Source organism: Dermacentor silvarum, chromosome 1 (genome assembly GCF_013339745.2).
Source record: "Dermacentor silvarum isolate Dsil-2018 chromosome 1, BIME_Dsil_1.4, whole genome shotgun sequence".
NCBI classification, from domain to species: Eukaryota; Metazoa; Arthropoda; class Arachnida; order Ixodida; family Ixodidae; genus Dermacentor; species Dermacentor silvarum.
In genome coordinates this window covers 397,208,462-397,236,252 of record NC_051154.1, presented here as the reverse complement: position 1 = coordinate 397,236,252, position 27,791 = coordinate 397,208,462, and the positions used below count along the sequence as shown (strand labels likewise).

General features: G+C 46.3%; 1 protein-coding gene across 1 annotated transcript in view; it reads left to right on the top strand.

Moving 5' to 3' along the window:
• The window catches only part of LOC125939734 (uncharacterized), a 132,213-nt gene that overhangs the window by 48,135 nt on the left and 56,287 nt on the right, over nt 1-27,791 (top strand). Inside the window, exon 3 of the mRNA XM_049663459.1 lies at nt 740-1,077. Within this exon, the coding sequence (XP_049519416.1) occupies nt 740-1,077 (338 nt within the window). The remainder of the gene's footprint in view (nt 1-739; nt 1,078-27,791) is intronic.

Below are 27,791 nucleotides of genomic sequence, written 5' to 3'. Positions count from 1 at the left end.
CAAGGGGAAGAATAGTAAATTCCATATGAATCGTGGGAAACATAATGAATAAAAGCAACCCAGAAGAAACTCGCAGGTAGTAGAAGGCTATATTGTTAGCACACAAAAACAATATGGACTTCAGGGCGCACACCAAAGTACGAGGTCTTGGTATATCAGCGTAGTGGTTATTGTTGAAATCTTTCAACGAAAACTGCTCACTATTCGCTGCTTCTTATATTTTACCTAATTTGGCATTTTTTCGTTTGAGAAGACAGGGAATGGCTGGCCACTAGCTATTATGCAGGTTTCTTTATTTTCGAAGTTGCTGAATGTGTCAAAGAATATGCAAGGCAAGCAAATAATCAAAAGAAAGCCAGGCAATGGATGATTTTTTGGTTACATGTTGAAGTGCCATAGTTCAATATGAATGTTTTGCTACAGCGTAATTCGGGAAGATTTGGTCACTGGTCTAGAAATATATAAGTGACTGTCGATTTGCCAGTGACATGTGGACAAGGTTTTGTGCTATGCCAAGTAAGTTGTTCGTCGCCTCTGTTAGCTTGTGCATAAGCGTAAAAGAATTTCTGTTGCTGCCTTAACACTACCAATTACTGAACATTGTACAGAATAATATCTGCACACGCACTTTTCCATAAACCTGCTAACTCGTCACATTCTGCAACACCCCCTAATGTTTGTTATTTTTAATTCTAGTTAAGATGAGAAGGGTAAAATGCCTTTTTTTTCTAAATCGCAGGACAGAGAATTGGCTGACCTTTGCTCAGGAGGACTTGCGCGCCAATATTTTGCGCACGAGCACACCCCAGCAGTTGTCCCCGAGCGTTTCTGCTTTTGAGACGAGTTTTACCGGGGACCCAACAGACGCACCGAAAGACATTCCGAGCGACGAGGGGAAAGTAGGTGGACCTTGTACACTTGTCCCTCGAGTGCTGGCCAGTGGTGCAAGAGACGCGCCTTCAAGCCCAGGCCTTGTGACCCACGGCAAGGCAGTCGAATATTTTGGCGCTTCGGATGGTGCCACAGCTGAAGTATCGGCTGACGGTGCTCCACAAACGTCGTCTTCCTCAGCCACAGGTAATCAAACAATTCACCTCCAGATGTCATACAAGGGGGCCGAAAGCCCTTGCCACCACGTCGGTAATGCTCGCCCAGACGACAGCATTCTAGACAGTAAGCAGCTGCCCGTACAAAAATGACTGTTGATTTTCTATTGACGTATTGTTGAATCAACGGACTTTTAACAAAGTCTCTAAAGTCTTTGAGTTCGCTCAACAGTTGCACAATGATATTACCATTGAGAGCTTCTCAATAAATAATTTATTGAGTAATTTGTGTTGATTTTCGTAGTTGTTTTTTTTGTTGTGTAGCAGTTGATTTTAGCATATACTAATTAGGACTTGCATATGAAGGCGACAATTCAAAATTTTATTAAGAAGCATTCTTTGCCTCATTCTTGTCACTTTGCGGTAGGTAGGTAGGTTCTAGTTTGGGCTCGCTTTCGTAAAAAGAAAACAGCGTGTGACCGACTTTGGCACCGAACGTTGACCTTCGAGCGCAGCAGCCCGGTGCTCTAACCTTTAGGCCACGAGCGCACGCGTACGTCTCTCGTTCCGAAACCAGTCAGCGCTTTGAATGCTCGGCGCGCGCGCCCCATGTAACTTCCTCGTCTTCTTGCGACAGCTCGCGCTTTGAGGCGCCATGTTAGACTGTACTATGTCCGGGACCAGCCCGCTTTCGTAGCCGTTTACGCTACGTAGAAACTGCGACGTTGAACCATCTTCATGATCGCCCACGAGTGACTTGCTCGCCGGCGTACAAATGCCATCGTCGTTTTAACATACAACATATGGCATAGCCATAGGTGCGATACAAAATGCGCACGTTTTAGGGAGCAAAAGAATGTGAAATTCACTTGCAAACACGGTGACTGCGTGCATGGGGAGTTCCCCAAATGTAGACACGGCGGCAGCGCGGATGGTGGCGATAAGGCAGGCGCCGACAAGCGACGACGCTACCTTTGAGCATCGGACGCGCTGTGCGAGCCGTAGGATGCAAGCGCGCACAGGCTGTAAACATACACTTCAGAAGTCTTAGAATTTCCTGTGCCACACCCTGTGTCTCGAAAGCATAATACATTTTTTATCCAACGGCCGTGGTACTAGATATCAAACAACGAACGCGCTTTGAGACCACAGCGCGTTGAAGTTTCGGATTCAGCAACAGCCGCAACATTACGCAGCTAATCGCTGTCTCAGCGGCTGCTCCCGACACTCGCCTTGCAGAAGCATGCGATAAAATTCTTGACATGGAAGCCTCCCAAGCCTGCAGCTCTCCTATGTTCAGTGAAACAAACGAAGGCCAAAGAGAAATGAAAGAAATCAAACAACAGTTACGCGCCCACGTTACAGTGTACTAGAAGTACACTGTACCCACGTTATACCCTACTTTTTACCGCGTCATCTGCAAAGATGCTGCAAACTACTTAAACAAATTATTGTTCATAAAAATAAAGATATTAGTAATAACTTTTACTCATAGGTGACGCAATGAACGCCAAACCAGTGTTTGAGCATGAGTGTTTAAGTGTGTGCGTGCGTGCGTGACTTTATTGTGAGCAGTCTTTTGCAACGGTATCCAGTGTGCCGTTAGTTTCGTAGTCGCAATTTTGTTAATCGTATTATTTATTTTTTACGCTACAAATTAAGTTTTCCTTCAAAATTTATTATGTTTTCTATGAACAAAAATTATCAATCATTATTTATGGATTTTAGTGGTTATCTTTAGTAGGAACGATTTTATTAACTTAATACGATACTGAGGCTGCGACCGGTTTTCGACTCTGTCACTCGTCTGAACTTGTGCGGTGGTTCGTGCCGCGCGCGCTTTGTTGGAAGCATTTTTCTTTTGTTTTTGGACATCATGACGCAAGTTTTAGTGAAATTGCTCTATGATGATAAGTGGGATGTTTATCCGTTGAAGACGTTCGCTGACGCAGCCACTGGTCTTCGGGTGATGTTCGAGCCTGGCAGTTTTGATGAGTTGCGCGGCAGAACTCATGATGGAAGGAAGGCGAACAAAGCCGCAGCCTAACTTCTGCACACAGGTAAGTGATTTCGTTTTCTTGAGCACATAGCCGCGTTTTTTTTTTTTTTTTTCACTTGGACGATCGTGAGATGTTAAGCACACCGTTCACTTTCTGCAGGCAAACCGCATGCCCTGGAGTGAAAGCGCGCGAAGCTAGCGCTTGCTGCCGCCGCTGCTTCGATTGAAATGTTCGTAATATTATCTACTAATTTGCTATCGCAATCGATGCTTCGCCTTTGGAGCGACACTGCGATATTAAAAAAATATTCTTAATCTGTAGTGGCTCATCGTATACCTTAAGGCTAGTGTGCACATTTTCTCGCGTAGTCGTTAACTGCGCCTCTATTTGCGTTGTGGCTAATGTCGCGGTGTGCTGCAAAATATATTTCGCCTTTTCGGTATGTGCGGAGAACAGCCTACCGATAAGTCCTGCATCGGCGCGATGATTACACGGATACACAGCGTAAATGAACAGAGGCGTGGTGGCGACGTCGGCAAAGCCGCCGACGGGCTTGCCTTATCACAGCCGTGGCTTATCTGACATCGCCACCCCAACCGCAGTAAGCATATTTATCAAACGTGACGTGTTGCTGTTTAAGGCGTACTGCACGCTTTTAATAGGCGATAACTCAAGCGCGCCGCCGTTCTCTGCTACCTCTTTGAGCTGGGCCGACTCGAATGTGCGTTGCTTGCAGAAACGAAAGGAACGCCAGACGGCTCATCGGCGCCTCAAGCTAAGCGCCGCACTCGAGCACCGTTAGCGCGGCGAGGAATGGCACGTTCATGAAGATAGCTCACTGCACAGACGCAAGCGTGCAATGCGCACAGGACGCGTACGCAACGCGCGGCACACAAATCGCGCGGAATGTTCTTAGCCACGCAGCAGCGGATACTAAGCTTCAAAGAAGCGGTGCCGGTTCTCACTAGCACGCTCGCGCGCGCATCGCTCTCGGCGAATTTTTAGGTCTGCCCTGCTGCTCCCGAAGATTCGGACTGCTGCTTGGTATCGGCTGTGTACTATAGCATGGTCTTTCGTGTTGTGAGAGAGCCGGGAATATATTTCACCGGTGTGAAACAAACATCGCTGTGCGTATCTTTGGTAACATTTACTGTAACAATCCATTTCATCATTTTCGCGACGGCCCTCTTGAAAGAGACGCAAATTTTTAATTGCCAGTGTTGTGTGTACTAATATTTAGTGCTTGGTTATGTATATTGTGTGACAGATTTTTAATTTGCATTATCTAATTCTGTCTACATTCCCTTCTCTACAGGTTACACATGCACCAAAAGGCCACGTGCTGACGTGTCGTTCGTCAAGAACAGCTTGGCGTCGTTTCTCGCAAGAGACATCCATTGATCTGCGGCTGATTCACCAGGAAGCTCGCATCTCTGTTGCCACTCTGCGTCAATTGGGATTTTTAGCTATTTTTTATTCTGCCCTGGTGGTGTACGCTGTGACGCTGTGAAGACTTACTTTCATGGACGCTGTGAAGGCTTACTTTCGATGTGTTCTGCCTTTTAGTTGTAAAGAATTGGCTACCTTGTGAGTGGAGGTAGTTCCTTTTTCTTGTGAGAATGTTTATCAGCCTAACCAAGTGGTACATGCGTACTTGAAACAGCAGCACAGACGAGGATAATGAAATAAGTAGGAACACATACAAGCGCCGACTCAACTAGAAGTTTATTCTTGAAGACAGGTTGTAAACACATTGGAACTTGACAAAGATAAGAAACCATGTATGCGTGGCCTTTGTGATTAAACAAAATTGTGTTTTCTGCTGTAAGGGGTAGAACGAACAATTGTTTCATCACAAAGACCAGAACACAAGAGAAATTATGGAAGCCTTATTTATTGATTGCAAAGAAGACAAATGCATAAGCTATCTGTTGCTCTTAATGGGAAAGAGTTGGGATTTTTAAAAGAGCTCTCCTTGTTTGGTGGTATCACTTATAGGACATCCTTCACTCTTTTTTTACCTGCATATTTATACTACAAAACACGTGTTTTGTTCCTTTTTTTTGTTGCACCGGGCTGTCTGCCACGCATGCATGGCTATTTCTTTGTCAAGTTGGCCAGTGTGCTTAATATCTTTGTCGTCACGAACAAACTTCTAGTTGAGTCAGCATTATTGTGTGTTCCTACCTTATTTCACCGTTCTCATCTTTGTTTGAGCTGTTTGTAAAGTATGTACACACACCAAATTACCAAAGTATCCGTAAAATTGAGATACATGAAGTTATTTGCACTATTCATTTCTGCAAGAATGGTATAGCTTCTCATCTCATTTGTTCTTAACGTTGTTGTAAAGTTTTTGTAATATATACCCTGGAAAGACGTTTTCTGTCAGATTAAATATGCATGTATGTCACTTTTGATATTTTTTTTCAACATGGGTAGTGCAGCTCCTTCCGTCTTTCAGTTACTGCTTTGTCGCAACTTTTATATATTTTATGCAGCGAAATGCTGGTGGAATTATATATATTGATGTGCGCAAGTGTGGAAAATGGTGTTTTGTATGTGCATTTATTTGCGTTATTTACTAGCTCTCCAATCTGGCTGTACAGTTATTGAAACCTTTTCTCATGCTTTATAATGAGTCGTTATGGGCTCTTTGATGACGCAGGTGACCATTTATTTCACTGTTGGGAATTGCGTTAGCTGTGTGTCACTCCAGTTGTCTGTGTATTTTATGTCACTTTATTATATCATTGAAAGTATTAGCCTTGCATTAGCTTTTTATTGACCAAGGTACCAGTTGCTGTGTAGGGTAAAAAAGGCCCAAAGAAATGATTTCATTAGCTTTGTTCAAGTCCAGAAAAAAATTCACTGATGAGCTCACTAAATTAGAAAATGCCACCAGTAAACTCTTCCGTACCCACAAGTAACACAAGAAATTAAATACTGTTCACACTCGAGAGGGAAACAGCGCGAAAAAACACGACAAGGGAGACACACACCAGCGCTTCTTGTCCCTTCATGTCTTGTGTTTTTTGCGCTGTTTCCCTCTCGAGTATGCATCGACTAGCCCAAGCCTCTACTGTCTTGAAATACTGTGCAGTTCTTGACTTATGCCAGGGAGGTAAGCTGCTTTTACAGCACAAATGTTTTAGAAGTTTACCTCTGAAAAACACGATTCAGGTGTTTTGTATATATATACATGAAGTCATTTGTTTCCAGTTGTTATTTTGCCTACTCACAGGCAGCCGTAAACCCTTCTGTGACTGTTTACTGGGTGTGTGAATCATTTTAATGTAAGGTATCGAGTGGTCTTCATTTTTGTATTTATGCATGCAAGCCAAGAGTTCATGTGTTCAAAGTTAGTTACAAGGGTATGCTTAAGGTCTGCCTTTGAGTCACTTGACTGTTGTTTTTACAAAATATATTTTTTTCTGCTGTAATTGTGAAATATAATTCTTTCTGCTGTAATAAACTTCAAGTTGAGTGAGCATTCGTGTGTATTCTTATCTTAATTCAGCGTTCGCATCTCTGTTTGAGCTGCTGTTTGTCAAGTCTGTACATACACCAAATTGCCAAAGTGCTTGTAAAATTGTGACACATAAAGCTATTTGCATTGTTTATTCTTGCAAGAAGGCTATAGGTTTCCATCTTCCGTTTGTTTTTAACATTGCTGTACATCTTTGTAGGTCAAGTTCAAGGAGTCCCTTAGGTAGCCAATAAGAGTGATAACTTTGTAAAATTTATCAATTTCATCCATCATCATCGTAGTTTTATACCCACTAAGTTCTACTTTCCAGTTCTCATGACCTTGCTTTGTGCTGTGCTGTACAGACACAGGAAGCTTTTTTTATGCTGAAAGTGCAGGCGGTGTTGTATATCTTCCAGAAAAAATTGTTGCGAGTTTAACTAGGCATGTGTATGCTTTTGCTACATTTTTTCAGCATGTGTGCCATAGTTCTGCTCCCTTACACTTAATAGCACTGTAGGCACTAGCGTATGTCTTCAGGTTTCATACAGTTGTGCCTTATATACCGTAATAATGTGTCATGTGCATGCTATATTACATATTAGGGTACATGAAATATGTCAGTCGCTCCTTTGCTTCTGTTCGGATTAGGGAAAGTTATGTGAAGAGGCACCGGGGCATGCAAGTGCAAATAGCAAAGCAATTTCAAAATTAAGTGCACTAAAATGCCACAAGCCCAACAAAATATCAATGATATTTCAGTGGCAATTTTCGACATATCAATGCCATCTCAACAGGCGCACAATGTACTTTTCAATGCTGTGTCAATAATCACTCAACAAATGGTCAACAGAACAATCACAACAGCATTTCAAGACTGCATCAATGGAAACCCAACAGAAATTCAACAGAAATTACACAATGATATGTCTAAGCACAATGTGCTTTCAATACTAAATCAACAACTATTCAACATTGACTTGCCCAATTGTGTTTCAATAAAATTTCAGTGGCCAATATTCAAGAGCCCTCAACACCTTGCTCAATGATATCCCAACAAACTCCCAATCAATGCTCAATAAGATACTCAACATTGACCAATGATATTTCAATGCATTCTCAACAAAAATTTTTGTAAGGGTGTGTTTTTCTTTTTTGCTCCTTCTTTTGTCGTTGGAGGTGCCCTGAATGCTCACCCTATGGCCCCATAACATGGTCATTACTTAGAGGGGGCGCAATATCTACAGAATATGCTACTTAAACTACTACCAAAAATAGGTTTTAGAAGCAAGAAAATATAGCACAGAAATTAAGGAATACAGTGGATCTAGTAGCACAAAATTAGTAGTGAAAATCAATAATCGATAGTACCGTACAGTAACACAATCAATAATTCAAAGCAATATGAAAGTCGGAAATAAAAAAAACAAAGTTTAAAGCAAAAGAATTGTTTCAAAATATGGATATGTTAATGGATTGAACGTAATGTCATTGTTTTCAATGCATTCTTTCAGAATGAAAGATACAGTTGTTGCTTTTCTGTGTAACCATCGTGCACATTGCTAAATTCCAGATGGACTGGTAAACTTGCGTAAAGTACAGCTTTTTCGAGAAATATCATGCTTCGAATCATTTTTTCGTCGGATGTACAGTGCGACGGTATGTACGTCGACTCCCAGGAACTTTTTCTTTTTTTTTGTAAAATACCTGCAAGCCGGCTTCATCATACGGAAGATTTTTTTTACATAGCTGGCCACTGTGTATGTACTGGGCTGAAAAGTTTAGGGCAGCAGTTTCTGTGGTCTAATGTCATCTCGGCAGAGCTTGTTATGTAGCTACCCGGTGAACACAAGTATTAAACGCTATGTGAACACAACTAATTAAAGCTATGCAGTAAGACTAGCATAATCATTGTTCGCTCAACATAATCATTGTTCGCTCAAATTTTGCGCTGCAAAAGAATAACAAAAATGAGGCTAAAGAAGCGGGGTGCGCGTTCAGCACTTCGAACATTGTTTAATTCCTACTTGCCATCGGCTTACAGTCTGTAAACAATGTACAAGCACATCTGCATACAGTCAGCTGACTGTTTGCTTTCTATATAATTTGTAGAGTGATCGTTTTATTGTTAAATAACTTCACTCCAGTGCATTCACTTCCCCCATGTGACAGAAATTTGGATGATAGCCAATTAGATAAGGACCGTAAAATAAGTGATAAAGCAGAAAACGACAGTTATATTTGAGAGACAGTCGTATGAATAGGAGAGCAAATGGGGATATACAATATTCTAGTTGCAATTGGGAGAAATAAATGCAATTCGGTAGGCAACGTAAGGTCTACACCACATAACTAGCGATCTATTAGATTTACTGAATGGGTCACAGTCGACAACGGCAGATGATGATATAGGTGGCGTGATGAGAAAAGGAACTTTGCAGGCATACCATGTGGCCAACAAAACGGGAGAAATTAGTTCGCTAGGAGGAGTCCTTGTCCTGCAGTGGGATTGCTATAACTTCAGTTGCCCTCTACTCCTTTCGCCTTGGCTTTGCAGACCAAGATGGAAATATATTTTATGTCCTTGATTATTTTGGCCCGAAGGTGGGACACAGTGTCATTGGATTTACACAGGCACTCCAACGTTACCGGCTCTTGGGGAGACCTTTGTCGTCGAGAAAGCCTGTACCTCGAATGCCGCCACCATGGCCTCGCTTGGGTTGCCCATTGCCGAGACCACATTTACCATCCAGGCTATCCCCTCTGTGAACACGGCAACAAGGCAGGCAAGTGCGACTGGTCAAATTTCCACTGATTTGAAAGGTATGGAGTAGCGCGCAAATCATTTTCTGGTAAGTGGGCATGGCACTCTGCTGCCGGGCCACAGGTTTGATCCCTAGCCGCCTCGGCTGCAGATTGATTGGTGCCAAAACACTTATTGCTCTCTCTCTCTCACTCTCTCTCTCTCTCTGTCAAACTACCAACTAGTCTAAAATTCAACTCTTTTAAACTAAGTAACAAGTTTGTGCGAAGGCTGTGGCTAAAGGTACGTCCGACGTCTGCCTATAGCTTTTTTAGTTATGTTAGATGAATGAGGCAATCTTTTTATGGAATTCAGTGTTACTGCTACAACTGCCGTCTCTGGTTCGATAACGTTGATGCCCATTTTCACGACAAGAAAAACTTTCCTCTCGGCGCCCCTCGACGCCATAGCGTGGCTACGTGTGCTTCTCGCCAAAAGACCAATGATGCAATTTCCGCTACCTATCCCGTGAAAAGCGTCCGTATAGCAGTATTTCCCAATTACGTGAATGTTAAACTTGAAACTGCGATTCACTACTAACAGAAACGTAAATTAACCGTAGCAGACAACCGCAAGTCTTCTCCAACAGTTAGCTCCGCTGGCCGCTGTTCAAGTCAACTTCAGTTTTCGTTCGGGAAGGCACGCGAAGGACCCTTTTTGTGCAGTTTTCTTGGTCGCTCAAAGCACTTCGTTTATTGCGACAGCAATTATATGAACACTCGGGAAGATTTCTGCCGTCATCCTCGCCGTGACCTTCCGTATTAAGTCCACAGGCGATAAAATCGTCGCCGCGCGCCGTACACTGTATATGCGAGTGAAAGCATGCGGCGGTGAGCCGGCCGCGTATTTCCAATTGCTAGTAGATACAGCGCTCGACCGCTGGCGCCACGCTGCGCCGCTCGCGCGTACCATGTTTCTAGGAGGCGTTCACGGAGAAAACGCTGGGCTGGTGGTGACTAGCCTGCTGTTGGGATCGGTGGTATTATAAACGCATCACCGACCGCCGCTTCGCGTCGGCGCCCGGCACCACGACTGCCGCCGTGGCACCGGGGTTCAACCGACCACGCTGGCAAACAGAGAGGAAAAAAAGGAAAATCGTGATATTAAGAAAAAAAATCTAGCCACGGCGGGATTCGAACCCGCGTACGCATTATCCCGAAGAGAGCGCCGTAACCACTCAGCCATACAGCCTTTTTTTCTTTCTTTATTGCCTTTATTCAATTCACACAGAAATACGGTGTACAATCATATCAGCACATAAAGGGCTGAAAAGGGGAACAATCAAAACTCAGGCATGCACATCAGCCCTTCTAACCTTGGAAGCCAGTCTGGTTCGGGTTCATGAAGTTTGTACACTTGAACCATTCTGCTAACAGATTCGCGAAAGTAACTCCTTATTGGCCGCGCGTCAATATCTGCATGACGATAGGCGATTCTTGACAACCAAATACTATGTAGGCCCAAGAGCATTATCATGTCGAATGGGACGCCTTCGTCGTTATTGACCGGTAAAAATCTAATGCCGTAGCTATCTATAGGTAAGTCATTCTTTAAAGTTGTTTGAAGTATGTCCCAAAAGAAGTAACCTCCGGAACAATCTAGAAAGAACGTGTTCAATTGTCTCTGGTTTCCTACATATAAAATAGTGAGTGCCCCAAGGTACGAATATTCCTTTTTCTTTCATATATGTCTTTACTTCTAGCGTATTAGTATGCAGTTTAAAGGAGAAGGTTTTGACATCTCCCCTAACAGGCATGTTTTTTACCCTTTTTAAGATGTCTTGACCTGGACCATCATTGTATTGGGTTCTATACAGGGGAGTGGGAAGAAATACATCACATAAGTCTTGGTATAGCTTTTTCCGCGATACGCCACAGAGGTATTCGAGGGAGAAATGATCTTGTAAGATACGACACGAAAGGTACACTTCTCTCATATACCCAGAAATGCTTCCTGGCATATTTTCTGACCACACAATTAAGTTTGGCAGATGTCTACCTAGCCTCACTTGGCACAAGGTTCGTAAAAAGGTGTCTGTAGCATTGCGAAAAAACCTAAAACGATTCACCAGCTGTCTATGATACAGATATGACAGGCTAAGTCCTCCTAGGCGGACACGTCTAAAAATACTTGTTCGTTTAGTTCTTTCCCACGTGCAACCCCAGACAAAAACAGCAAATACACGATGCAATTTCTGAATGTTAACGCGTGAGCAATGTAATACTTGCAGCACGTACCACAGCTTGCTAATAAGGAACAAGTTGCAAATTGTGGCGCGTGCAACTTGTTGCAAATATAGATAGGTTGAAGCCTTTAAAACGCTCGGAGCTTTCCCGTATTGCGGCAACTTCTCCACGCCAACAGTGTTCACTGTCTCTATAATGCTGCAAAGGTACCCATAAGTATTTAACTGGCGTAGTCACCCAAGACATGTTTGCGAAAGTACTTGGGGTTGATAGCCAATACCATGCCAGAACCCCAAGCTCTTTCCCCAGTTTATAGCGCTGCCGCTGACTCTACAAAAATGTTTTGCAATGTTCACAACTCTAAGCACGCTTTCTTGGTTCGAACAGAATACAGCTATATCGTCAGCGTATGCAAGAAGCCGTACTTCAGTTGCATGCAGACGGAAACCTCGAATGTTGGTGCTATTGATAACGTTTAGACAAAATGGCTCAATGTACAAGCAAAACAGTAGAGAGGAGAGGGGACATCCCTGGCGTACAGAACGGTGCACTTTGATACGCTCTCGCACTGTTTTATTAACAATAATCCGTGTTGTGCAACCTCTGTACGCCATGGCAACACCGTCTCTTATAATAGAACCAACGTTTACATGCTGCAAAATACACAGGAGTACGTCGTGAGGCACTCTATCAAAAACTTTTTCTCAATAAAGTTGTATCATTGCGATTCCTTCGCCTGTAGTATCACAACATTCGAGCACGCACCTGGCCTTGTGAATATTCGTTAATATTGTGCGACCTTTAATTCCACACGTTTGATGTTCTCCAACCAATTCGTTTATGACCATTTCCAATCTTTTAGCCAATACCTTCATATAAATTTTGTAATCGACATTTGTAAGCGCTATTGGTCTGCATGAAGAAACCTGTCTCAGGAGCCTGGCATCTTTTGTTTTAGGAATCAAGACAGTATGTGAAGTTAGGAATGACGGCGGCAGGAGACCTACGTCATAAGCGTTATTAAATAATGAAGTCAAGACAGTAGCAACGCTATGTTTGATTGATTTATAAAACGCTGCTGTCAGCCCATCTGGACAAGGTGATTTGTTAGAGTTGAGCTCGTCAATTGCCATTTTCACTTCTTCAATCGAGATAGGCATTTCCAATAGCTCTTTAGCGTCATCATCTATGCTTGGCATTGAATGCAAAAATTCATTTTAAACGCTTCAATATTGCCCGAGCTATGAGCTAATACGTTACTGTAATAATCGTAAAAAGCTCGTTCAATGTCACCCTTTTCTACGCAGATTACTCCTTGCCATTAAATTTGCGAAATGTGGTTTATATGGGCACGTTTTTTCTCTATGCCAAAGGCTCGTTTGGTGGGCGTGTCACCGGCCACCATTCGTTCAGCCCTTGCTCTCAATATTGCTCCACGGTAACGGTCCTCGCCAATTGCTTCTAGCTTTTGCTTCACGGCTAGGATGTCGCCTTTAAACATTCCTGGTTGTTGGCATTCCTCAGCTATTTGAATGCCCAAACACTCATGAAGAGATTTTTCTTCTTTCCTTTTTTCGTGCTGTATTCTACTCGCAGGTTCGAGTGCTTTTCATTTTACCCCTTGTTTGAACAGGTCCCACTGTTCCCTTAGAGTAGTCTCGTCGATGGTGAGCAATTTTTGAACAGCTTCATTGATGTGCGCTGCAAAATCGTCATCATGCAGTAGTTTGTCGTTAAACTTCTAATTTTCCCATTTGAATTTGCTTCTTTCTTTCAATTTACCAATATCGAATTTAACTAGACTGTGGTCAGTAAAAGAAACGTGTGTTACTCGATACTCGCGGCAGAAAGCTAACAACTCTGCTGATACATACGCACGGTCTAGCCGCGCATGGCTAATTCCTTGGAAGTGCGCGAATCGCCCGCATGCATTTCATCCCAAACACTCTCCCACATCCTCCAAGAGGTGTTCTTCAATGATTTGATCAAGAATGTCTGTACTGCTGTCTCTGTAGGGTGTAGGACTGGTTTTGTCACTTGCTGACAGTACGCAGTTAAAGTCGCCAAGTGCTATTATAAATCTATCTGTTTTAAGGTGTTGTTCAAGACTTAGAAAAAATAAATCCCGTTCATTCGAATTTGATGGGGCGTAAATGCACAGAAACCGCAATTTGCAATCACGTAGAGTAAAATCGCAAACTATTAGGCGACCAGCATCATCAGTTATAACAGAGTCAGCACTACCTCCCAAACACCGGCGTATTAGCAAGAGACTTCATCCCGACAAACCTCTTGCATGGCTTACACAAACATCATAAGTTCTGTTAAACCTCCGCACATGTCTGCCTGATCCTGTGATTCTATTTTAGTTTCCTGCACGGCAAGTACATCCAGCTCGTGCTCTGTTATCAATCTGTAAAGTTGATTCTGCTTCCTGTTGGAGGAAAGCCCGCGTATATTTAGCGTTGCTACTCGAATGTTATTGTTGATAGCCATTATAATGTTGATGGATCAGGCCGACAGCATAGCGCTTACCTTAGCCATGCGACGTCTCGCAGAGTGGCGCCAAAGCGGCGTTGCTATAGCTTGGCTTTGTCGTCGCGCTGAAGCGACGACGAACGTCTTCGCGACGCATTTCTTTTTGCCGGTGACGTGGGTTGCTTCCTTCGCCTGTTGACGCTGTCGTTGCTCGCGGACAGGATCGACCGTGTCTTCGAGGCGACGCTTTACAGCAGGAACGTCCACATCCATGTTCGCAGAACTGCATTTCACGGCTTGCGTCGACGCTGCGTCTCCCCCGTTGTCCTGAGACGCGCCGCTCTTGTCGAACCCCGCAGTGGCCGCCTGGGTCGCGTCTCCCGCGTCGCTCTTGTCGGATTCCGCAGCGTTCGCCTGTGTAGCGTCTCCCGCGCCGCGCGAGGCCTCGTCCACCACGGTGGTCTCAACAGCAAGCGACTGTTCCTGGAAGCTGCTTTCAACTTCGGAGGACGCTCCGGCATTTCCGCCGTCAGACCCGGCCTGCGTTCCTGCAGACACTGCCACCCGGCCGCTTTGCGTCTTCCTCGTACATTAAAAGTTCACCGCTGTCGCAAGCGGCGCTGCGACTAGCGATGCGAGCATAGGATCTTGAGCAGTCAGCTTGTTCGTGGCCGAAAGCCTTGCATTCCGCGCAGCGTGGAACTCCGCAGTCACGGCGAATATGTCTTGTGGTGTAGCTTCTCAGGCATATGGGCGCACGACCCGGAACAACAACCAGCACCGTTCCTCCTCCAACTCGCATCTGATGGGGAATGCGCTCGAGCCTTACTCCATCTCGGAGGACAAGGCGCACAACCCTGCTTGTCGAATCAGCGGATTCAAAATCAGCAGTCTTCCACTTGTCGTTGGTCACTTCCTTGACTTCTCCGAATTCCATGAAGGCGCGGCGTATAGCGTCGTTCGTGACGTTGAAAGCCAGCCAGTGAATCTTCACGCGCACCTCCTGTTTTTCAGGATCAATCACTAGGCATACAGGATCCTTAACAGTGATATGGCCTGCACGAAGTAGCGTCTTCTTAGCGTCTTCGGTGCGGAAATTTATCAACCAGACATGTGACATCTGGTAAGCACCGATTCCGCTCACCTGCTGTATTACATTGGCGTCCTTTAAGCGGTTGCGAAAATCGTCGATCCTGTGAGGCCGTCCTGCAATGTCACAGTGCAGGACGACAGTGGTTTTCAGTCCGTCACCGGTGGGCAGAGGGGGCAGAACAACACTGTAGTCCTTGGTTACGGAGAAGCACGAGTTACCACGGCCGCCGTCGGCCGCTGTCACAGCTCGGAGAGAGCCTTCCATCCTGCGTCCGCACGCGTCGGTGACCAGAGGCAGAATGATCAGCCATACAGCCACACTCCCAAGGCTTGTATTCATGCGAACCATATGAGTGCGTTCGAGCGCCTTCGGAGAAAGAAACCACCTAGAAACGCGGTACGCGCGAGCGGCGCAGCGTGGCGCCAGCGGACGAGCGCTGTATCTACTAGCAATAGGAGTGTTGCGAGCCGGCCATCGCGGCTCGCGCACACAAGGGCGGGAAGCGGGAAGGAAGTGCGCATTCATTTACCGGTCACGCGCAACGCTCTGGTTGGAGGTTAGAGAGGTGGAGGGGCACGCCTTACTGCGGCTGCGCGGTCCCGCCGGTATGGAAGGTTCCGGAGGGAGAGAAGAAGGGGGGGGGGGGGTGCGATCTGCGCCGCGAGCGCCCGCCCGCAAGCCATCTGCGGCGGGACCAGAGTCCATCCTCCCCGTGTTTTCACGGCTAAGATCGCGTTGATTCGAGCGCCGGCACGAAGCTCACTTCGCTCGCTGCTGCGCTGGGTCACTCCAACGTCTCGACAGCTTGTTTCCGCGGTCATCGAGTGAGAAGCGTTCAGTTTGCTTGTGCGAGCGTGACACCATTCATGTTAATTCGTGCCTATGTAAAGTTTATACGAGAGCTAAAACTAATGTCCTTATTTTGTATAGTTGTCTACTAATTTCCTACCGCAAGCAATGCTTCGCCTTTTGGGCGAAACTGCGACTTTTTCTGAGACCTCTTCTGAAAATACATTAATCATGCCATAATGTCTCGTAAAGGCTGTTTCACATGATGCGATTTTCATCGCACCGGAATTGCGATTTTGTCGCATGCGACGAAAATCGCCGTCTTAGGGCTGATTCTGCGATTTTCGGTTGCGACCAACCGGTTGGTCGCAGCGTCGCAGCCTTCGCTTAGATTTTCCGTCGAAATTGTGCCGAGAGTTATTTTGCGGTTTGTTCTCGGAATTGGCGTCGGTCGCTCAACACAACGTTTATAGATACATTTTTGTCTATAACTGTTGGCCCTGCAAGCCTCGAACAGTGCCACTAACTGAGTGGAGCCGTGGATTGCGCAATCGGTACGTACCATCAGCAGCACCGACACGCCAACAGCGCAGATAAAAACTCGTAGGTCAGATTCGGTTCTATGATTTCTATGCGTTTGTTGACACGCTACGTTGCTAATCACGCGACGCTTCCTTTACGTTAGCTTCGGGTGCTGATAGTATGTACGTTTGCGTGCTTTTCCGTTATTCATACGCGCTGCGAGTTGGTAAATACTACGAGGTGTCCCTCACGGGAAGACATGGACTTCGGACGTCGTCCCAATTTTCTGGTTGTACAAGCTGCTCGCGGTATACGAAAACGCCACAGTTGTAGCGCGGTATGCATTTACGGACGGAACAATTTACAGAATATGCAACTACGGACAAGTGCTGCGGTCAAGTGGTGCCGCTCGTTTTCCCCAATGGTTTATCTGATTTAACGTTACTTCCGCTGCGAGACGTGACTGCTTATCAAGCTCGCAAAGCGAACGTGCAAACTATATATCGTAATCAATGCTCTACAATAGCTTATTTAACGCTTTGACTGGTAATAAAAGCATTGTCAATTTGTTTTCGAAGCATTATTTAAACAATGTTTTCTAATTTTTCTTATGCATCATTTTTCTCCTGCACGAAAACCAATAAACCTTCAATGGTTTATTGGATAAAGTATAAACGTGTATCCTTACTGCACCTGTATTAAGCGTCACATTGAATTGTAATTGCATACTTCGCTTACTTCAGTGCATTGAATTTATTTTGTTTATGCTGGTTGCAAGATATCGCAGTACTCTAACAAACTACTTCGCTATAAACATCCTTGCCTTTCCTTGCTTCCCTGTCTCTACTCCCTGAAAAACACACACAACAATACGAAAAAGCAGGCAAACACCTTGTTTTTATAAGCAGTAGATAACACATTAAAGAAAAGCAGATCAAAATTGTGCTGTCAAGTGAGCCGGTTGCATTCCTTCCTCTGAATGATAGCATCATTTCACGTGTGGGTGGTTCTTGCATATCCACAGCTCATAAAGTGTGCAGACTCATCACGAGGTGTAGGACTTGCTCTTCAAGATGGAGGTAATGTTCCTAATCAGTCTGCAATTACATGTATTACTGCATAAACTCGTATAACCATACCTAATCATTACTCAGTCGAGCTTCCTCCGAGTCATATTCATCTAAATTCTACTTAGCAGAGCTTGCTCCCACTCATATTCACGAAAATTATACTTAGCTGAGCTTGCCCTGACTACCACGTGACAATATTCACCAAACGTTTACTCGACCGAGCTTGCTCTTACTCGTATTCACCAAAATTCTACTCAGCCAGGCTCACACGAACTCAGACACGTGGTTAGTACGAAGTCTTAGTGAGCCGACGTTTGAGTGAGTTCACCGAGCTATGTATACATTGCGTTATGTGACTTGTGCGGTGCATAAGCAAACATTGCATATGAGTACTTGTTGCATCGAATGAAATAAGGACAACTGCACACATTGCAGTTAGATTTCTAGAGTTTAACTGACCATTGCGTGAAAGCTTTTCCTCATGTCAATTCATGCAAATGCATTGGATCTGCATCAAATTTTTTGCCAATCCTGCTGGCTATCTTGGCCGTTACAGGGTGGCCAGATTTTGTACATTTGAAGACAAAGTTGAATAAATGACTGTGGTGCAATATATTTGAAAAAAGATGCTTGCATAACTGCAAATACAACAATCACAACTTGATACAAACACATGCGCATAAGATGCACACATGGAAAATACGTAAGCAGATGGAATCATTTGGCCACCACCTATTGCAAAAAAAAAGAAAGGAAAACCGCAAGCCAATGCTGAAACGACCACCCATAACCATTCCCCTTGCCAGGTACATAGGTTCTAGGAGAAACACATGTGGAACCTAGCAGTCACCTCGAGGTAGCAGCTATGGACGCTTTTGCATTCGAAGCTGGCCACTCAACCACTCAAGTGTGTACTGAGACTTAGGCACACTTTTTATTGTCTATATCTTAAAAATTTATTGTGGTCTCCTAAAAAATTTGAGAATGTTTGGATTCTGAGGCTTGCAAAGGTAAATATTTTTATTCCATTCTTGTTCACGGTAAAAGCTCATGCAAAAGCTTAGAGGTATTGTCAGTGCGCCTCACTTTCCCTAAGAACATATTGGTTCGAAGAGTTGTGAAGAAATGGTTTTATTTTACAGGAGATGAACGATGATCGGAGCGTGATCGTAGCGCAGTCTGGCCTGTCGAGCTCTTCGTCTTCTCTTCTCTCTTTTTGGTCCTGCCTTTCGTATCCGTTACATTTCCCCGCCAGCAAACGAAGCCCGTGGGGCGAGTCAGGTTGGACAAGCAGGGTAGAAAGGCTTCAGGCAAGCAATATGAGTCAGCTGAGTTTTGCTTGATCGCCGACCACTGCACAGGAGGCGAGCTATTACGTAAGTGAGTTCGCTCAGGCGGTCCACAACCACAAATGGGCCTGAATATTGTGACAAGAGCTTTTGGCACAATCCACGCTTGCGTTGCGGTGTCCAAAGAAGGACCAAGTCACCTTTTTCGAACGATAATTGTACGTGACGGTCGTCGTATCGCTCTTTCGAACGACTTTTCGAGGCCAGAGTACGAAGACGAGCTATTCGACGGGCTTCTTCGGTGAGACACAAAGTCTTCGATACAGAATCGTCATTGCGCAGAACGAAGGGGAAGAAAGTGTCCAGAGGGCTTCGCGGTAACCTTGCATACAGGAGATAAAATGTGCTATAGTTCGTGGTTTCGTGTTTCGCCGTGTTATATGCGTAAGTGATGAAGGGTAGCACGTGGTTCCAGTTCTTATGAATGGAGGAGACGTACATGGCAAGCATGTTGGCCATCGTTCTGTTTGTCCTTTTAACGAGGCCATTGGTCTGTGGATGATAAACGGCGTGCACAAACGAAGTAAATGCACAAACGAAGTAACTCTTCAATGGCATCATCAGTGAACTGGCGACCGCGGTCGCTGATGATGACACGTGGTGGGCCATGACGAAGGACCACGGAACGCAGCAGAATACCGCCACGCAAGCAGCGGTGGAAGAGGGTATGGCTGCAGTTTCGGCATACCGTGTAAGATGGTCGACGCACACAATTATCCAACGGTTCTTGTTGTTGGATAACGGGAATGTACCCAAAAGGTTAATGCCTACTTGCTCGACCGGCGTACTAGTTGGTGTCAATAGCTGAAGGGGACCCGGGGCTGCGGTGGTCGGTCGCTTGTGACGTTGGCACGTTTCACAACTAGCGACATAGCGCTTGGTTGTTTCGTACATCTTGGGCCAGTACAAGTGCTCCTGCGTGCGGTGTAGCGTTCGTACGAAGTTGAAAAGTCCGGATGTCGCATCGTCATGCATGGCGCGCAGAACGTCGGAGGGAAGACTCTCGGGGGCAACAAGCAGAAAATGCGCTCCATGCCGGAGTAATTAGTTTTGTAGAGCAACTCATCATGGACAGTAAAGCGACCGCTGCCTTGAGAAGTACGGGCGGCAACAAAAAGCGGATCGAGGGTAAGATCATTCCGTTCTTCTCGCTGAAAGTCTGCCGCATCAGAGAACGTACAAGTAACAACAGCGAGGCAGTGGTCAAAATTCTCAGCATCGCAGTCGGTAGTTGCAAGAGGAATCCGAGAGAGGCAGTCTGCGTCAGCGTGACGACGGCCACTCTTGTACGACACCACAAAGTCGTATTGCTGGAGGCGCAGCGCCCAACGTGCCAGGAGACCAGAGGGATCACGCAAACCGATCAACCAGCCTAAAGAATGATGGTCGGTGATAATCTTGAATGGCCTACCGTAAAGATAACACCGAAAATTCTGTACAGCAAAAACAGCTGCCAGGCATTTTTGTTCCGTACCCGTATAATTGCGTTCAGATTTGCTAAGGCAACGGCTGGCATATGCGACAAAATGATCTGCGCCACTGTGACGTTGTACAAGCACCGCATCTATCTCAATTCCACTAGCATAAGTGTGAACTTCAGTCAGGCAAGATGGATCGAAGTGGCGCAAGAGGGGTGCTGACGTTAGTATTAACTTCAATTGAGAGAATGAAGCGTCACACTCTGGTGTCCAATAGAAGACAACATCTTGTCGCAAAATACTTGTCAATGGGTAAACGATGTCGGCAAACCGGGGAACAAAACGACGGAAATACGAACATAGGCCAATGAATGAGCGAAGTTCTCGTGCTGACTGCGGTGGCTTGAAGGCGCTCACCGCTTCAATCTTACGAGGATCGGGTCTGACGCCATCCTTGTCGACTAAGTGTCCCAGGACCAGTGTTTGGCGTCCGCCAAACCTACATTTTTTTTAGTTTAGAACCAGTCCAGCTTTTTCGATGCAGTCGAGAACAAGGCTGAGGCGTTCGTTATGTTCTTCAAAGGTGCGGCCAAATATTACAACGTCATCGAGGTAACACATGCATATCTCCCACTTTAGACCACGTATTACTGTGTCTATGAATCTTTCGAAGGTGACAGGAGCATTGCAAAGGCCAAAGGCATAACATTAAAGTCGAATAGGCCATCTGGATTCACGAAAACGGTCTTTTCCTTGTCGGCAGGGTCCATAGGTATTTGCCAATACCCCGATAATAAATCAAGTGTTGAGAAGTACGAAGCAGCCTGTAAGCAATCAATGACGTCATCAATTCGTGGTAGCGGATAGACATCCTTCTTTGTCACTGCGTTTAGACGTCTGTAATCTACGCAGAATCTCCAGGAGCCATCCTTTTTCCTGACCAGGATTACTGGGGCTGCCTATGGGCTAGAGGACTCTCGAACGACACCTTTGTTAATCATCTCCTTGACTTGCTCTGCAATAACTTTGCGCTCGGAGGATGACACTCGGTAGGGCTTCTGGCGGATGGTGTGTGCTCAGCCGGTATCTATTCGGTGACGAGCGCGGGACGACGGTAAATGAAGGGGTGCATCTCCATGCGTGAAGTCGAATGCAGCATCATGCCTGGTAGGGACCTGTACCAGTGCTTGCCGTTCCGATGTACAGAGAGCCTTGCTGATCATGCCAAGCATTACCTCTTCAGAATGGCGATTATCGCAAGGAGAGCAAGCTGTAGAGACGTCCGCATTTAGTGCCGCTATTGAGCTACTCGCGGCTTCATCGAATAGAACAATTTTCATACCGCGAGGGAGGACAACCGGCATGGATGAACAGTTCAGCGCCCACAATGTGGCGACTCCTTTCGTCATGCACACGACAGAGCAGGGCACAAGTATACTTTTTTAGCACAGTGTATGCGGAGAGGCCTAACTACAAGGTCAACACAATCAGCGTCAACAGTATTTGCAAAAACACGAACGGGCGTCAGGCACCACGATGGTTGAATCACTTCATCAAGAACATTGAGTGTGTCTGTGTCCCTGTCTTCACCACGCGAGCTTTGTTCGGGACGTGCTGATATAAATAACTTGTTTAACGATATTTCGCCACAACCACATTCCACGGAAGCACCGCATTGTTTAAGAAAATCGATACCAAGAATAACATCGTGTGAACAACGAGAAAGAACAAGGAATTCCCACACAAACACTTTGCCAGCCAACAAAACACTCACAGCACAAACACCAAGGGGATGAAGCCACTCGCCGCCTACTCCAGGAAAGGTAATACCGTCGTTCCAAGAAAACATAACTTTGTTTTTGAAAGCGAGGCTCATCACAGACACAGTTGCTCCACTATAAACTAACGCCATGGTCGGTATTCCGTCAATCAACACATTCACTTTGTTTTTGTGCATCGCAACAGGCAGAGGTATTTCTTCCAAAGACCGTCCGGCGACCTCACCTCCATTGGCCGCGGATGCTAGTTTCCCAGCGGTGGTGAGGAAGAACGGCGCCGAGGGGACGGAGAGCGACAGGAACGGTTATTTTGTAGCGTCAAACTGCGCTCAGATGCTGACAAATCGCTGCGTCTGGTCGCGCACGAGAAGCGGTCCTTTGGAAGCAAATCGGTCGTCCACAAGTCGTATGAAGTACGGGTCCCGGGTGGCGAGAACATCGGTGGTGTCCTTCGTGATTGACGGCCTTGCCGACAATACCGAGCAATACGGCCTGTGGAACCGCAGTTGTAGCACACGGGAGGGTCGCGGTTGACAGCATCTTCCTCGAAGCGAATGCTAGCCTGCTGCGGGCGGGGAGAAAGTTCGTTGTCATGTGAATAATGTGTCTCTGCTGCTCGCTGAAATCCGTTATATCGATTATAAGCCACGTCGTGGTAGTAGGGCCGGTGCTGTTCTTGGCGCGGCCTCACAGAAGTCACAGGGCTTCGGGGGTAAAAACGCGGCTGTTCTCGTCGTGGCTGAGCGTCCTAAGTAGGGCCTCTGTCGTAGAGACGTGGCTGCTGTCGGGGCGCGTGTTCATAATCCTCATTGCCCCTTGCCCCACTATACGGGGAGAAGGATGCCACGTTTGGCTCGAAATCTGGTGGTAAGCGGAAGCTATGAGTGTCTGGGTGTGTCAGTTGCACGTGCAGGCTGAGTTCTTCCCGAACTATTCCTCGAATCGTTGATACAAGATCGAGGGGCTGGTTGCTCTCTACGCTTGCAACTGTCGTCACAATGGCTAGCCTGCCAAACTTCGCCGTGATGCGAGGCCTCGTCTTCAGTTGCTCGAAAGTGCGACAGTGCCGAATGATGTCGGCGAGGGAAGCCAGGTTGCCTTTTACGATGAGGAAACTGTAAACAGCCTCAGCAATTCCTTTTAGGATGTGCCCGACTTTGTCTTCCTCAGACATTCCATAATCTACCATCCTACACAGTTTTATTACAGCCTTAATGTAGGTCTTGCAGAATTCGCCAGGCACTTGCGCGCGTTGCAGTAGCGTCTGGTCTGCCCTTTTCTTTTTCGTCGCGGAGTCGCCGAATCGCTCTTTGATTTGAGAAACAAATCTGCCCCATGTCGTTAACGTTTCCTCGTGATTGTCGAACCACATCAGCGCAGTATCCGTTAGGAAGAACACGACGTTCGATAGCTGAGAAGTGCTGTTCCACTTGTTGGCGGCGCTCACCCGGTGATAATGGATGAGCCATTCCTCGACGTCTTCGTCCGGTCTTCCGGCGAAGGGACGCGCATCTCTCAGCTCTGAACGGAGCTTGTCGGCGCAGCAGTAGGAATGGGCCGTTGTTCGTCTGCGTCGTAGGACATATTCAACTCCGGTGTATTCGGTGGGAGTCCAGCAAGGCGACGGCTCCGTCGAAGAACTTGTGGTTCAGCCTCCGTCTTCGGGTGTCGATTACCCAGCACCTTCCACCACAACTGTTACGAAGAGTTGTGAAGAAATGGTTTTATTTTAGAGGAGATGGAGGATGATCGGAGCGTGATCGTAGCGCAGTCCGGCCTCTCGAGCTCTTCGTTCTCTTCTCTCTTTTTGTGCCTGCCTTTCGTATCCGTTACCATATGTAGTCTGTAATTGACATTCGAGCAGCTTTTCAACAGCAAGGGAAGCAGCTTCCCCTTTTTCAGCATTGGGTTAACGCAGTCAATTAGGGAGGCATATAGATTTTCTAATACAATCGGTTCGGGAATACCAAATCAGATTGTACCTTGACGCTTTCCTTGCGCTTTCCTGTTTTGGCCAAATATTGTTTGAAATGGCTCCAATGGGCATGCTCTAACACTGGTCTTTTATAGGATAAGTACATGACTAGTTTAACAGACTGGGATGCTGGCTTTCATTTCCAGGAAAGGAACCATAGCACCTGCTCCAGTTGCATATGTTCATGGTTATCTGGGGTTTTCAGCCTCACTTTTAAGATAACGTGCTGAAGCTGGTAAAAGGACACACATGCTATCAGTGGACAGTTTTGGTAGCTTCTTACTTTACGCTTGCCACTGTGAATACAAAATTTTAGCGTTTGATTTTGTTATTAAGCAAACAAACGTACACCTAACAAGGTATTTAATGTCAGCCGTGGGGCTACGTGGCAGCGCTACGTGCTGCAGCATATTGACTTAAGCTTCTTGATACAGAAACAGGACGAGAAAGCAGACGACACCCATGTCCGTCAGAATGATATGATACTACGTACACAAGTGACTGCAGCTCCTAAAAATTGTGGTTGCGGCTTTTACGGCTTTTACGCCTTTCGAAATATTCAAAGAGCACTTGTACAAATAATTACAACACACGCGCCGAGACGGACGAGCCAGGCTGGCGCTAAGAATAAAGTTCACAACACAAATTCCATTGCACGTTCAGTAATTACACACAGATCATTTGTAGCTTCCTTAACGGGCAGACGTGAGTTTTTGGGTTGGTGCTTGCTGCTAAGTTTGGTGCAAGAACGTAGAGGCTTGGGCTAGTCGGTACATACTCGAGAGGGAAACACCGCGAAAAAACACGACAAGAAGACAAGAAGGGAGACACACACCAGCGCTGCAAGAATATTGCTAGAATCAGGAACCGCTTATGCGCAATCACGAGCAATATACACACATCATTTCTTCAGAAGCTGATGTTAAGCACGGGTAGAGCGAGGGTCTCTTCGTTGACATGACGACTTCGCTGCAGCCGAATTCCGAATACTGCATATGTGATGACAACAGCTATATGGGCTTGTTGATAGGTCCTCTTGTAATTTCTTGTATCGCAGGAAGAACGACACGGGCATAAAACACACACGAGACAGCACACAGCACTGAATGACTAGCTGCGAACAGTTGTTTACGTCCGCCATGTCTCCTCGTATTCAACTGCATCAACCGCTGTTGCACACTCCAAAACAAATAAAACTTTGAAGCGTTTTTTAAACACAAAACGCGCGTATTATTTTCTCCTAATCAAGACTCGTCAATAATTTTGTAACTCAAAGGTGTTTCCATTCCATTTGAAAAATTACACGAGTTATGCCACAAAAATTCGCAGCAAGCAACCCTGGGCGTCGCATCAGTCGCATTGTTGAAATCGCGATCATGTCAACTAATCCCTCAAAATTTGCATTGCGACGCGTCCGATCGCACCGATTTTTTTCTCTCCAGTCGCAGCATGTGCGACAGCCTTAATACAAAATTAAACATTCGTTACAGCCTCGTAGCAGATCTTCGTAGTTCCGCGTACTTTTAACAAAATTTTCAGCTGCGTCCTTATACACACAATTCTACAGTGACGCAGTTTCGTCTACCAAAAGCAGCGTATGCTGTATAGATGGAGTGCTGCGCAAACGTGATGGAGAATATACGTGCAATACCACCTCACTTGGATGGTAGTGCCAACGTGGCAGAAGGCTCGCTTTTCTAACGAAACATGTAGTGGCTGTTCATGTTCAATATGTTATACATGCGAGTTAAGAGCAGAACGTACGTACAGCAGAAAAGGATGGATATTTCGAAACGTCGAAATCGTCAAAAATTGTGTGGCAGAAACATGAACAATGGGCAGTCAGCGGTTAATATCGCAAATATAGAAATGATGGCAAATAGGCGGTTTTGTTGTCATTGCGGTAAACTCTCCGATTGCTGCGCTGGGTACATGGGATGGATACCCATTCAAACGTTTTTTTTTTTTTCATTGCGATAGCAATTAATGGACACTCCAGGCACCTTTCTGTCGTCGGCGTCGTGATGTTCCTTAACAAGCTAAGGGCAATAGCACCGTCGGTGCGCGCCGTATGCTGTATTTGTGAATGAAAGCGTGCGAGGGGAGCTGAAGATCGCGGCTCAATCTCGCGCGCTCAAGGGAGGAAAGCGGGAAGGAAGCATGCCGTCTGCCTTCGCGCTTGGATGTGGCTTGCGTCCCCTAACATAAAACTCTCTTGGCTCAGCCTTCTTATCTATTGTTTAGTGGGATGCTGGCTTAACTTCCAGTGCCCCGTGTTTTCATTGCAGCCTGAGTCCGCACATGCTCCTCCTGGTAACGTGCTGGCCACGCCTGAGTCACCCCCCATCAGCCCCTTCTTCGTACAATATCTAGAGGAGCTGGACACAACTCCCCTGGTAGACACCCGCCAGCCCACGCTGGTAGACTTCACCCTGGAGAGTCCCCAGCTCAAGGCGAGCAACTCACCTTGCCGCAAGCTCTTCCAGTTTCCAGAAAAGCAGGCTCCCAAGGATGCCGCCAACTCGTGAGTGACTCGTAACCCTGTCGTTTCGCTCATGTCGTAGAAAAGCAATGACGGCACGCTGAACAGAAGCCAAGTCAGATCAGACTGACAGAATATTCTTACAAAATCATATTTGAGTTGATGTCGTGGCGATGTGTTGATTGTCGAAGGCCAAAGTTCCATTTTGTAAATTTATTGCTGAAGCCGCAGTGCTGTGACGGTGTGACCTGACGAACTTGAAGTTACGTTTTTATTGCGATAGCAATTATATGGACACTTCAAGCGGGTTTTTGTCGCCGTCAGGTTCCGTATCAAGTCCAAGGGAGATAAAATCGTCGGCGCGCGCCATATGTGCGAGTGAAAGCACGCGGGCGACGCGCGCTTTCACGGAGAGCGAACGCACGGCGGAGAGCAAACGCGACTTCTTCCGCCGCGGGAAAGACCGCGGGGGTATGTGAGGGAGTTAGGGGGGCGAAGCCGTGCTGCGCCACCAAATGAATATCTTGCAACCGGGCACAAAGGGAACTGGCGACTCATTCTCCCTCGTGAAAGGAGGGAAGCGGGAAGGCAGCGCGGGAGAGATGAGGGGCGCCTTCTACTCTGACAACAACAGTGTACTTATGCTTTGCGCCAGTGCGGGCTGTCGCGCGCACCGTATCTTGAAAGCAATCTCCACACGCCTCTGACCTTTGTATGCACTGTGCTTTTGCCGCTCAGTTTCCGTTGAAACGATAGACCGCAAGAAGCTTCGCTCGCTGCGGCGCTGCGCTTGCTCACGCCAGCGTCTTGAGAGTGGTTGTCTGCGGTTATCGAGTGTGATGTATTCATGTTTGCTTGTGCACGCTGACACCACGCTTGTTAACTGTGTTAGTAAGCGAATGTGTCCACATTTATGTAGCCGATAAAACTACTATCCCTACTCCGTATAGCTACCTAGCAATTTACTATCGCAAATAATGCTTCGCCTTTCGGGCGGAACTGCGACATTTTTTTACAGCGTAAGCTGTTGTGGGCTCATTCCAATAGCCGTTTCGGGTCGCGATCATGCCGCCGCCGCCTCGTAGCCGCTATCGCACGCGAAAAAAAGTACCCGCTCTCTGCCGGGATCGAACCCAGGCCCGCTGCGTGGGAGGCGAATACTCTAAAACAGCCACGCAAACGCTTGCTATCCGAGAGCGGGAAATACGCATATAAACGCGCCCTATGCAGGCGCGCAGTAGCAGACGACGAGATGCGATTCAGACGCGGAACGCAAACAACGCTGTCCCAATCCTCGGCCGGTATGGTGGCTCCATCTAGTTAAAGCACCGGC